This window comes from Astatotilapia calliptera, chromosome 12, assembly GCF_900246225.1.
Source record: "Astatotilapia calliptera chromosome 12, fAstCal1.2, whole genome shotgun sequence".
NCBI lineage: Eukaryota > Metazoa > Chordata > Actinopteri > Cichliformes > Cichlidae > Astatotilapia > Astatotilapia calliptera.
In genome coordinates, this window is record NC_039313.1 from 7,483,864 (window position 1) to 7,497,950 (window position 14,087).

At 39.1% G+C, this 14,087-nt stretch overlaps 1 protein-coding gene across 3 annotated transcripts; it reads left to right on the plus strand.

Moving 5' to 3' along the window:
• The first annotated feature begins 5,899 nt into the window (after positions 1 to 5,899).
• LOC113033477 (uncharacterized) lies at positions 5,900 to 11,238 on the plus strand. Of its 3 annotated transcripts, XM_026187300.1 has the most exons (5): positions 5,900 to 5,963; positions 8,683 to 8,802; positions 9,099 to 9,516; positions 9,927 to 10,086; positions 11,151 to 11,238. In XM_026187300.1, exons 3-5 carry the CDS (start codon positions 9,175 to 9,177, stop codon positions 11,165 to 11,167), a joined length of 519 nt encoding a protein of 172 aa, XP_026043085.1. In that variant the 5' UTR covers positions 5,900 to 5,963; positions 8,683 to 8,802; positions 9,099 to 9,174; the 3' UTR covers positions 11,168 to 11,238. The 3 variants fall into 3 exon arrangements, with proteins under 3 accessions (XP_026043085.1, XP_026043084.1, XP_026043083.1); XM_026187299.1 differs by lacking the exon at positions 8,683 to 8,802; XM_026187298.1 differs by lacking the exons at positions 5,900 to 5,963; positions 8,683 to 8,802 and having other exon boundaries at positions 8,985 to 9,516.
• Positions 11,239 to 14,087: the final 2,849 nt, after the last annotated feature.

The window sequence follows — 14,087 nt, forward strand, 5'->3', positions numbered from 1 at the left end:
AACGCCTTGGTATTCCCCCGGATAAGCTGGAGGAGGTGGCTGGGGAGAGGGAGGTCTGGGCCTCTTTGCTTAGGCTGCTGCCCCCGCGACCCGGCCCCGGACAAAGCGGATGAAGATGGATGGATGGATGGAAAAATAGGTGCTGTAAGGAAGAGGACTCCCTTACTGCATTTATTTATATTATATGTATAGCACTTTGGAGCACACCTTTCACTTTATTAAAAGCACCTTATCAAGCACTTTATGAGCATTGCACTTTAAGCATGGATTTTCACACAAGAAGTTTAAATATTTGTTGACTGTTTGTTGGGAATTTTAAAATCAGTTGGTGGCCTTGTTTCAGATCCTGCACAGCTGCTCCTCGTCAAGGAATGTGGTGGTTGTCTGTCAGGAGAGAAGAATGGTGATTGAGATTGTGATTAAGGTTTACCAGTAAGGAAAACTAATGCAAATGTGTGTGTGAAATCTAGGGATAAAAGTGGTGCAAATAAGTGCTTGTAAGTTAATGATTACTCACCTTTCTTGCCTGTGTCCTCTTCAAGGTGTTTGGGCAAATGTTTCCCTGGGGGTCCAGACACCATTTAAAGGTTCCGGGAGAGTCCATTGGTAAAGAGAGTGTGGTGAATCTTGTTGTGCTTGGGTTTCTGGGTTTTTATAATATTGGGTTTGGTGTAACATTAAAGTGTGAAATATTTATTAATATGTAAATGTGAAATGTATTTATGTATTTATTTATTCTTATTGATATATTGTATACTGTGGTGGAAGGTTGGGATTTAAGAATTTACCTGAGAGTGGAATGATGGTTAAGTCTGTGACAGCTGAACATATTTAAGGCTGCCAGTTGTCATTAGAGGATGGATTTTTGTGCTGTGAAGAAGCTCGACAAGTTAATTGTTGTAAGGAGAGCTGTATAGCAAATAAATACGTTGTTCCACTACACTTGCCTTGGTCCATCTCACTGTGTTTCCAGCCGCTAAGGGCTGCCCTGTTACAGGTGCAAAAGTTGTATAAGTATGAATTTATTTTGGATTTTCTCTCAGAAGTGTAAACTGTCAAGTTTTACCAGAAAATAAGACTCAGATGCACGACTCTCAAGCAGTTTAACATAAAACTGACCTTGTGTTGAAGTCAGTGAGATCCAAACAAATCCACAAAGAATCTAGTTATTCATCTAGAATCAAGTAAATCCAAAATATGAACTTGGGAACATGAGAATGAAGAGAATCCAAAATCAGGCAGGTAAAAGTCAAGAAGGGATAACGGGGAGGATTAGCACACACTGTGACAAAGACTGAAGGGAGACTACATGAGTCCATCAGGGACACACCAGGGGAGCAAAACACACCTGAACATAACCAAGGAAATGAAACAGGATGCAAAAAGACAGCACAAAAACAACACAAATATCCAAATACAACAGGAAGTAACTAAAGAAAGAAACATCCAACACGGATGCGGGACTAGACCAAAATAAAAGTATAAAAGAAAACAATTCTAACAGAAGGCAACAAAAAAACTCAGCCAACAATAATCTTTTGTAAATAGTCAATCTATATCATACATATGTTTAAATCTATGTTACACATAGGTATATCTATAAGCTCTTACCCAATCTTTTCTTATAAAACACTATTATGTACAATTAAAAACTATTTCATCAAATACATTTACTGTTGCAGAATTATCAGTTGTTTTTTGATATTTTCTTCACAAATTTAAGGATTGTAGCTGACAGATCCTCTTTTTATAGTTTAACATGTTGCCTCTAGTGCTTTAACATATGTTCACTTAGAACCAAGTTTGATTTAATTGACTTCAGCTTGAACATCATGCAAGACTTGTGGGAAGATTTCAGTGGATCCTGAAGAGGACAGCCCTTTCATCCTTGAACTTCGATGAGCAGCGCTGGAAAGTATAAGGGCAGAATGTTAAAAGCTTAAAAGGTTTGTTACAACACATCAGAGCTCTCATCTGTTACTTTGCAGTGGGAGTCAGGCTTCTATCTATGGGGAGGCTTGTAAAAAAGAACACAGAATTTAATTATTAAAAACAAGGCTGAGATTGTAGAGTGGGGACATGGTGGAGTTCAGAAACCAGAGGGCTGTCATGTGTGCCTCAATTCACCTTTGCAGACTCAGCAGAATCTTTCCAATGGTGGGAAATGAGACTGGAAGCCAATAGAGAATGAAAGTGTTGACATTTTGCTCTCTATTACACTTTAATGTTTTCTCTTTCTCTTTGATAGCAGAGTAAAGGCAAGGATCAGACAGTTTGCAGAAAGAAGCTATAAAAGCATTGAGCTATGGCTTTACTGTGGAGGTTTAACTTGAGGGTGTTAGGAATCTCTGAGGACTCACCTCAGCCTACTTATTGCTGTAAGTTTCTGTAATGCTGTTTTATTTTCTCAGTGGGTAGCCACAGCAGTAATGCTGCATGCATAATATACAGGATAATATACACTGATCAGCCACAAGATTAAAACCAGTGGCAAGTGAAGTGAACAATTACAGTGTTTCAGTAAGGATTGTAATTATAATCGTTGGGTCTTAGTATTCATAACTAAATCAAAAATAAAATACATAAATATATAGGAGAACAAAATGAAATAAATATCAAGTTTTATCTTTTAAACAACAGCATTAGCGTCTGATTCCTCATCTCTTTATCTCTTTACTTTTTTTATTTATTTTGATTTCAGTAGTCCATTACTCCTCGAATGCCTCCAATAGTAATGGCAATCCCTGATGGCTGTGGCCAGCAGAATAGTGTGCTTCATTAACATACAACAAAAACTGCAGGAAAGGGAAAAGGAACACTTACATTACTAATATAGAATCCATAAATAAACTGTGTCTGTGACTAGTAATAGATACTATAGAATTGAGAGATATTATAGATAATATATTTAAAGCCAAGAAGTCAGTGACAAGCAAAAAAACCCCCAAAACATATGAAGTACATTCTAGGGTCTGTAATCAAATTAGGCTAGGCTGCTAATATGTATTTACATGCAAATGTGCCAATAATGTCCTTCTCTTGATTATTTTCACGTTAGCTTGAAATAAAATACCTCTGTCTGTTGTTGAAGGGTGCAACTTCTGCATGTTTTTTTCCCTGTCATGCTTTAGAGAGGCAAAGCGTGAAATAGATACAGTGGACTGGCATGTCTAACACACGCTTCTGACATGATATCAGTTTGGCTCAATGTAGCAGTTTGTACATATCAACATATCTACATAACAACTCCAGTCAGGGGACAGAACAAGTCCAAAGATTTATTAATATAGTAATAGTTCTTTTTTAAACAATCCTTTGGCTGTAGGTAGCTCTGGACAAATAACCAATGTCACTGAATAATCAATGGCCTCTATGAGTTTTATGCTGTGTAGGTCTATCATAAATTTAACATTTCATTCTTAGCACCTAAATATAGCAAAGACACCCCTCCTGGAGGGCATTGGATTTCTTTTTGATATGACTCCTCTTTGCAACACTGTGATCATTGATTTGTAGCAAAGAAAAGTGAACAATGACTGGACATGGTTGTCAATACTGAGAGGCGCCTCCTCTTGAGATATGAGTTGAAGTCAAGCACAGGTTCCTGCTGAAAGATAGCTCGTTGAACAGACTGCTTAGATACTGACTTTGCAGCACTGAGACCTGTGATTAAAAGTGAGGACCTATACGATATGCTAAAGCCTTGTGATTAATTGAGGTGTTAAGGAATTTTCATGGATCTTTTTTTCAGGTGCTTTATCATCTCAACCTTAGAATGCTAATATTTCTTGGAAAAAAGATGGCAGCTGAATGGTAGTCAACCACCGATTTTGATCGACCAATTTGAATTCAATGAAACTGATCAGCACTAGACTGGAGCTCTGAGGTGTTTGTTTTTCAGTGATAAATTTATTTTAGCTAAAACAACAAAAATTTGAGTTTAGCTTGAGCAAAAACCAAGAAACCAAATAAACTACACTCAGACAGACAATGACCTCATTGTTAACCCTGACTACCTTTAGAAAAAGGTGTCCCAAGGGCATACTCGATCATGGTGTTCATAAGAATGAAATGTGGGCCCTAGTGTGGCTTATGAATTTGACTGTCCCTTGTGGTACACACTTTTCAAGGACAAGGATGTCCAGGTGACATTCAAGAATGTCACCTGGACATCAAGGTCAGCACAACTTTCTTTTGTGAGATATTTTTCAACCAAGATTACCACCTGCTCTGGCCCCAGATGTCAGCCTAATGTGTACCTTAATCAAGCCATGTAATAACAACATGTGCCAGAACATAATAGTGCAAAAGTAACATGACAAAACTCTGTTCAGACAGTGAATGGACTGACTCTTATATAGCACCTTTCTACTCTCCCAGATTACTCAAAGTGCTCTATACAACATGCCACATTCAAACACTTTCTCTAAACTGAGTGCTTCCTAACTACATTCATACACATTCACACTCTTGATATGTAGACCGGAGGAGCCAGGGATCGAACCACTCACCTTCCAATCAGTAGGTGACCTGCGCTACCGCCAGAGCTACAGCCACCTAGTGAGTAATCACTCACTAGGTTTTGGATAAAGTACACTCACAAACCTGTCAAACCTGCATTTGAAACGTTGGCTACCCTAGCAGTATAGTATGGCAACATGGCATTTGGATCTTCTAACTAAAATATGAAAATAGCAACATAAATAGTGACATCATTGCCAGAGCTGTTTTTCCAGTCTAGTCTTTGCTGTTGCAGGTTATTTTGTATTCTTCACTGTATGCATGCTATTCGAATGTATAATTTCTTTTTCTGACATTATATTGAATATCTATCACAAATGTAGTTTTGCACAGGGCACCATGATAGTGCAGAGAGGATGGTTTAAATGTTGTCAAACAGTTTCTCCACTTGTCTTTGTCTCAGTGGCTTTTTAGTATTCTACTGGCAAAGATGTGATGCTAACAGAAGACATCTGCCCACCCTCCTGCCCCAGAAGGTCTAGAAAACAAAATGCGCCTCTGCCACATCTTCCATTCTTATATATATAATCAGTGTTGGGAAGGTTACTTTTAAAATGTATTCCATTACAGATTACAGAATACATGCCCCAAAATGTATTCTCGTTACTCAATGACAGTAACGTATTCTGAATACTTTGTATTACTTAATATATTATCATGCTTTTTACAAATACGTGAATGTACTATTGCTGTGTGATTTATTACTATTACTGAAGGTTTGCGGCTCCGAACTGTAGTAAAGGGACCTCTGGCTAATACGTCGGGTTCGTGTCGGGCTTGTAGCCGAAAAATACGTCGGGTTCGTGTCGGGCTTGTAGCCGAAAAATCCCAGTAAACACAGTATGTGGGCCCCACATGGGCTATGGGGGTTCCAAGTGGGGATGGGCTTACAATGGGCATCCAATCTGGGACCCACCTGGGTTAGCCAAGTAGGACCCACTTGAGCCAACCCAGATGGGCTATATTCTATGGGCACCATATGGGTAACATATGGGAAGTTGCATGAACAGGCAACTGAGTTTAACGATCTTAGTTAAGTATAATTATTAGTCATGTGTAAGTATAAACATGAATTAAGATGAAATAACTGATAATAAATTATGCCAGAGGCAGCATATGTATATTTAATTAATAACAAAATATACATATAAAATATATTAATATAAGTGAAACACAAAGAACAGATGCGACTTAAAATTGTAAGACGCTTAATAAAATAAAACAAATGGTTTTACATTTGAGTGGGAAAAAAATTTCACTCCATGTAGGAGTGCTTTTCGAAATCTCGCGTTATTTCATGAAATATCACGAGGTTTTCTCAAACTCGTCCCCCCATTCTGGAACATTCTTCATTTCGCACCCTTGGACAAAGCTGACAGTTAAGCTGGCAATTTTTGGATTAAGTTCATCTTTGAGCTATGGACTTATTTTCTGCACTAACGGTAAGAACTTTTTGACTTAATTTGAATCCCTAAGTATAAATGAAATGTTTACAAAGTTATGATGCTGCAAAGTAATGTATGGCACAAGTGCTGGCGAACTTTTTCCTAGCACTCAGGCAAGGCTAAGCTAGTTTAAATTTTTAGGTAATGTTGGATTTAGCCAATTTTCACAGTTTGAAAGCATTTTCTGGTGTCCTGTATACTGCTTAACTAGCACCAAAATTAATTACTGCGTGTACTTAACATCAAGTTGTACTTAAACATTATCTTGGTTTTTCTCTATGATTAGTATTAATAAAGGACTGTATTAGACCAATTTAACAAAGTTCTAGTTTTTTAGGAGGAATATGGGAGGGCATTTTCACTATCAGAGCAACCAAAATTGCTTTGGTGTTGTCTTTATTAGCTTCATTCCTCACGGCTAAGTGAGGAGGGTAGGCCATGAGCAACTAGTCCCCAGCTTTTGCCCCTGTGTCAGGAGCATGCACAGCAGTCAGAGAGGCAGATCAGTGAGCACTCTATTTCTGTAGAAGACATAATCATCATTTTTCTTGCCATTGTTCTCATTTTTCCAGAAAAAGCAAAAAAGAAAATATAGGTATTCTTGATTTGTTTGGGGTTTTTTTTTTATACACACTTTAGTATGCAACTTTATATGTGTAGTTGTTTTAGTGAGAACTTCATCAGAAATACTGTACTGACTCAAGAATCTGCCTCTTACTGTTGTGCAAGCTCTGTACATGAGGGAAACTGAATATTTAAGCAGAACTGGTCGGTCTTGTTAGGGCCACAGTGCCAACTCCTTTTACTATGATTGCTGTGGCCCTCCTTTTTTCCTTTTTGTAATGTATATTTGGCTAGAATCTACACATTTATTTATTTATAAAAAAGAAAAGCAATTGCTCTTTGGATGTGGTCCTAAAGATCTGTGATCTTTAAGTGTTTGTCTGATGCCTTATTTGTGCATGCGCACTGTTATTTTAATTTGTTTCATTATGGCTTAAATTTGTTTGAATTTTGTGCATGCTCCTTTATCAGCCTTCCTGCATGGACAGCTTGTGTGGTTATTGGCCAGGAGGGTTTGCAATTATCTCAAAACTTGAGATGTTTGTTGTTTTGATTATGACTATGGCTACTTATAAATTGCATAGTCACACTATTACAATAATATGTTATTAATATCTGTATATTGGTTTGATTTTGCTGTTGGACAGTGGAGTGAATAGTAGCAAGGGTTATGTGTGATTTCTTTCTTTCTTTATTTTTACAGACTTTGACATAAGAAGCAGTGTATATTTCAAAATTCATTTATATTTAAAATTTGATGCATGCCAGAAATATACTAGTAGGAATCTTTTTTTGAGTTTGTAACAATTAGAATTGTTACTTTATAAAGTGATGTCAGGGTCTTTTATTGTAATAAAACAGCTTTTAAGGCTGGTGTAAGCATCACAGCAGATGTCTTTATGCCAAAGTAACTGAGGATAAAACACAGAAAAAAGGAGATTTTCCTGGAGTGGCTTTTTAAATCAGATAGCCTTAGAAATATTCTGCAGTTGAACAAAAACTGAAGAAAACCATGAATCAATATATGAACATTACCTGATGCTGCTGAAGTAAAGCAGAGCAAAGTTACAGAAATTTTTTTTAGAGGTTTTAATAGTGAACAAGGTGAGTTTTTTGCAATTTGGCACAAAAAACAACTGACAACAGCGCTAAGCACAACTGTACACTGATGTATAATAAGCAAGGGAATAATGTGGAAAACATATTTCAGATGGGGAAACTTTTCTTGAAGTATACTATGAGAGAGCTGTGCAAGAAGTATGATGTTTTGTTTTTTTGTTTTGTTTTTTTTTTTCAATCGTGGTGGAAACAAGACAGGAAGAGGGAATTAATGACAGTATTTATCAAATGTGAAGCGTAGTTTGGATCTTCTTTTGCTGCTGGTTCAGTTAATTTTTAATTTTGATTGGAGAGTGATGAAACCTGGAGCTTCAGAATCTGTGAGCTGTCTTTCAGAAAGCAATGGAGCAATCTCAGAGGACAAAGAGCTCAGAAAGTTGTTGAACATTTTAGTTTCGTTTCACAGTAAAATGAGTCAGAGCATCATCAGGACTTAATATTGTACTCTGATTCTTTTGAGAATAAAACACTTGAGGAAGAGCACTACGATTGCGATGAACATGCTAAAGATTATGTTATCATGAAATTTATGTTGACTAAAGGACTGATGAAACTTTGTGCTATGGCCAACAAAGAGCACCAGGTTGGGGTGTCACTTTGAACGACCTGGGTGTGGGATATGGGGGTAATGCGCAAGCTTATTTATCTTTGGTTAAAAAGTCCCCGAAAATGCAGACAGTCTATGCAAATTCTAACTGATTTCAGCATTCATGGTTTCTGTCAGGCAATATCTTCCTTAAAGTTTTGCAAGAAAACCAAGGTCTCTCATTGAAATTAGCACGTAGAAAGCAACTGAATTGAGACAAGTTTTGCTTTACACAAGCCCAGTTCTACTGAATAATATACCAAGCCAAATGTATAGATACTTTATACTGTTATCTGTATCTACAAGAATTCTTCTAAGTCCTGATTTGTATATTGATAACTGACTGTGATTATGCAGAGGATGTTTTGAAGCAGTTTGTGAAAGATTTTGCTTTGATTTATGGTCTTGACTTTGTTGGTTATAATATACATTCTTTAATACACCTAGCTCAAGATGTACGGAAGTTTGGCCCTTTAGACAGCATTTCCTGCTTCCCATTAGAAACCTTCCTTGGTGGAATTTATTTGGATTCTGGAAGCAGATTGGGAAAGGGAAGCGGAAAAGGAGGTAATTATGTTGAAAACACCTTAAAAGCAAAAATTTATTGAGATTATAAGAAGAAAAAAAACCTGACAGTTTCTTTAGCAGACCCTTGCTGCTCATCAGGTTCAGATATGATTTCAAAATAGCGCTTTATAACTTGTTGACTTTTAAAAAATTGTTTTAGACTTTTTTTTTGATGCCATTATATACATTAATGTTTTTAGTTTGTAGGACTAACCAGTACCCTAAATTATGTGTTTGGATTATTATTTATTTGTGTGTGTATGTTTGTTGTATTTTGTTTGTTTGTTTGTTTTAAGGCCAGTGATCCCGTCGAGCTCTGATGAGGATTGGGACAACACTGCGGAACAGCCAGAGACCTCACCACCATCAGCAATGGAGAATAGACATTCAAGTGAAACTCACTTCCTGAACATCACTCATCCATTTGTTCAGCCGCTACAACCCTCAACTCCTTCACCTGTGGTTTCACAACCAGTTCCAAGACAACTTCTACAAGCCACCAATACGAGAATGTTTGTACGTGTTCTAACCCTCCTGGAAGACATTAAGGACACTCAGAGGGTCCACAGTCGAATGCTACAGTCTCTCCTTACACAACGTGATGGACCAGTTGCTGCAGTATTACCCGAGGGTGCTGTATTTCCCATCCGGACAGTAGCAGATGTGGCAGCACTGGAGCAAAAACTGGCAGACCCTGTCTTCCTAAAAGAAGTGGTAAATAATAATGATGTAATAACAATATTCAATGATTAATGCCTCAATCAGTCTGTGTTTCATGCTAGCAGTTATGATCAAGGAAAGTTGCTGTTTGTTCGAACATGGTCAGTGCAATGAAGGAGTGGGAGGAGAGCTGAACAAAAGTTGCTATTTTTGTTAATAAAATAACTTCTCCAAACATTACCTAGTTATAAGTTGTGCCATGCCAAACCCAAAACTTAAGAAATTACTTTTGGTGAATCATTTGCATTCACATCAGACAGTGTTTGACTTTGACACCTAACTCTTTCTCAGTCAATTAGCATCAATATTATAGAGCCTAATTACTGTGTAGCTGTGCTTGCTTTCTTTTAGGTGTGACTGATGGTACTACTGTCAGTAAAAATATTGTCCTTGCGTGTCCTAAGGTTTCTGTTGTGGCAGAGATCAGAGGGAGCACTGTTGATGAAGCCACAAGAAGAATGATGGCCTTCATTATGGACAATGCTCTTTCCAGGCAATATAACTTCGTTGGGTGCCATGGAAAGCGGGAATTTCGAGGGCTTAAAGTTTTTGAAGTGCTATATGGTAAGTTCATTAGTTGTAAGATATTTTGTTGATGTTTGAATAACGGATGCTCACTACAGCTGCAGTCATTCAGAATCAACTTTTCTCTCCACCATTGTGAGCGGCTAGCTTCGCAATAACAGAAGTTTGACTTGATTGACGCGGGAATGTTCCCAGTTAGCCTAGCAGTCAGCAAGGAGGCTTCAGCGGTGCATTATGGGATCTGTAGTTTGTATATTATTAGCGCCTCATATCGCCGGGCCATGCATAACAATAATAGTACATCTATATAAAATGATCTTGCGGGCCGGATATAAATGTATGCCGGGCCGGATGTGGCCCGCAGGCCTTGACTTTGACACGTGGTTTAGATAGACTGTACAAATTGTGGAGATGAAACCATCAGCTCATGTTGTTCTGGAGGTTGGTGGCTGCTGGCAGGAATGACCACGTTTCTTTCTGGCTTGTAGCATACTTGAAGAAGTCTCTCACTAAACAGTTTTTTGGTTGCTCACAGAATGTGAATAAGCTCCAGGAACTCCAGAGCCAGCCTCTATTTTTTCCAGTGTAATTAGTAACACACTGATTTATCTGATGGCCCTATTTTTGATTTACATGAAAATTATTGGCGCCCGCCTGGCACACACCTCAAGAAGTGGAATCTGTTTTCTCCTTGGTAGATGTAGCCCTTGTTACATTTTACTATTTTGTTTTGTGTTCATTATGAGGTGCTGTACCATGCAAAAAACTGGTTAACCACTTGCCTGTTCTAAGCTCTGTGCCAATCACTGAGACAGCCCACAACACCAGTTATCATTGTAACTATGTAGACATCTTTTAAACATTTGTCTTAAATGTTTTAAGGTAAAATATTTCACATTAATTTAATTTTTGAGTGCCTACTTGGTAAATCATTTTGTAAATAGCTTTTCTGTTTCCATGAATACTCATGGTCTTCAAAGAGTTCAATGTAGGAGGTCAAACAACTTGAACAGCACAACCTCCAAAACAACTTCAGTACTATCGCAAATCTGATTTTGTTTGTGAAAATGCACTAATTTCTTTTTTTTTTAAATTTCTTTCAGGACCAATGGATTGGTGAATGAGTGAGAAGCTGTGGTTTGCTGCATTTGTTTTTCCTTTAAACTGTATAACATTTATTTGTTATTGTTTTGTGTATACTGTGGACATTTTTGTCAACATGTTCTCTACACAAAAAATGTATTATATAAAAAAGCATACTGTTTTAAAATTTCATAGTAATCAGTATTAATAAAAAAGATAAACTGGCTTTGTTGTACAGGTGATTTAAATTATAGCTTACTTACATTATCCAAAATTCCATCTGGGCAAACACACTTGGGGCCACCATGGAAACTGAGGACAAAAATAGCTGGGTCTCAGGTTGGTAACCCAAGTGGGCCCCAAGTATCAGACCTGCTTCTATCCATCTGGGCCCCATACTCATTTATTGTCTGGGGCTGATTTGGGACCCATCATTAACCCATCTGGGCAAACACATTTGGGGCCATCATGGAAACTGAGGACAAAAGTAGCTGGGTGCCAGGTGGGTAACCCAAGTGGGCCCCAACCATCAGACCCGCTTCTACCCATCTGGGCCCCATACTCATTTGTTGGCTGGGCCTGATTTGGGGCCCATCCGGGTCCCATCAATAATCCATCTGGGCAAACACATTTGGGGCCACCATGGAAACTGAGGACAAAATTAGCTGGGTCCTAGGTGGGTACCCCAAGTGGGCCCCAAATATCAGATCTGCTTCTACCCATCTGGGCCCCACATATTTTTTTTCAACTGGGCCTGATTTGGGGCTTATCTGGGACCCAGCATAAACCCATCTAGGAAAACACATTTGGGTCCACCATGGAAACTGAGGACAAAATTAGCTGGACCCCAGTTGGGTTTCCCAAGTGGGCCCCAAATATTAGCCCTGCTGCTCCCTATTTGGGCCCCACATATGTGTGTTGACTGGGATAGCTTTACTTTGTTGTGTGGGTCAACTTTTCTTGCGAGAGACAGAGAGAGGCATTGAAAGGCTGCTCCAATGGAACTTATTGTTTTCGGAGGTAAACACGAACACAGTGTACAGTCGAGTCTTAATAGCGTACTTACAACTGGGCTCTTCCGGCACTCTTCTTGGCTGCAGTGGTTATTATTATATTTACATGCTTCCAGCTCCCGTTTTTCCTCGATGACAACTCGTACCTTTCCACTCCCCTTTTTCTCCCTCCTCTTGCTCACAGACACATAACGTGTATGGCAGTCCATTCTCCCTGCAACACTGACTACACTGCCCATGAGGCTACATTCTTTAGAGCTATGCTTGTAGCATTCTGCCTGTTAGCTTAGCACAACAACAATAACAACAAAAAGGCGCTCTCTCACCCAGGAAACACACAGTAGCAGAGAGAGAGAAAGAGCATCACCCTGTAACCATGGCAACCGTAACGCTGCCGCCTGGAGCAACAGAACCCAAACAGTCCTGACCCGCCACAATATGAAACAGGAAAGTACTGCAGTGTAATCCGTTTATTTCAACAAAGTAACTGTATTCTAAATACCACCCTTTTAAACGGTAACTGTAACGGAATACAATTACTCATATTTTGTATTTTAAATACGTAACGTAACATGTATTCCGTTACTCCCCAACTCTGTATATAATATATATGGATTATGAAAAATCCCATATGACAACCTTAGAAAACATCCTCTATCCGTCCCAAGAACAACTGCATTGTCTCACCTGAATGGCAGGTGTGTTATTTGAAACACTGTCTCTTCTCTGTAATCAGATCCTGGAGAAATGCTTCATGTAGCGTTAATTTCCCCTGATGGCACAGGTCATTTGAGAGCTTCTACCTCCCTGTTTGTTAGGTAATTGACAAGTATATCAAGATGCTGTCATATCACTATTAAAAGGGTATATCAGTGTTTCCATAAATGCTGGTGGTTAATACCACGGGAGAGAATGTGGAGGCTGAGAAGAGAGGTGTGCCATACTTAATATTTCAAGGCTTTTTCCTACTGATCTCTGACATTACAAAATGTCAGTCCTGCACTCGCATTTTAAATGCATGGTGACTGATAGGTTTGTAGCTTGAACCTATCCGCTAAGTGGGGCGATGTAAGTACACCGAATTTTAGCCCCACTGAGCGGCCACGGACAACGCCCCACTGAGCGGCGAAGACGTACAGTTATAGAGTTGGACTCTAAACTTACTCGGCGTTGCTTAGCGTGTAATACAGCCTCGAATCCCGCCGGTCGTCATTCATCGAGGAGAAAAGATAGACAGTTAATCCACAGGAACTTCCTGGCTGACGTCAGTCTTTCAGCGTGCCCCTTCTCCCCTCGGTGAATGCCGACTCCAGGGATCCGACATCGAAGGACCAATTAATGATAGGTTTGTAGCTTGAACCTATCCGCTGGAACGTTGAGGACAATATAATTACACAGCGAAGCAAGACACGAGTAGGCAAAGTTCTTCATGTTACTCGTGCACGGGAGAGACCGGACAAACGCCGTTCCTTCGCTTGACCCCAGTTGCTCTCGCCCGCTCTCCCGTACCACTGTTCTTTTATTGAGGTTACATGAATATGCATCGGTTCATTAACATATGACGTCTACATACACACAAAGAGTACCATGCCTGTGTATGTGGGTGTATGTGTGTGTGTGTGTGTGTGTGTGTATGTGTGTGTGAGATCCAGATGTGACCCTGTGAAGACTCCCCAAAGCTGGTGCCAGGAGTCTAGCGGTCCATCTGAACAAAAGGCTCTTATACTTAAACAGATATACGTGTGCTTGCTATACCATAAATCAATAAGAAAAGATACGACCTCTCCTAGGAGGTGTGATCTACGCCGGAACACTCTGTAGAGGGAGTGAACGCACTCCCCCTTCATGCTACACAGAGCTGTTACAGACCTCCTAGGATGAGACATTCTTTCAATCTACAATTGATTATACACCTCTAAGCATATATGGTTAAATATTTCTAAG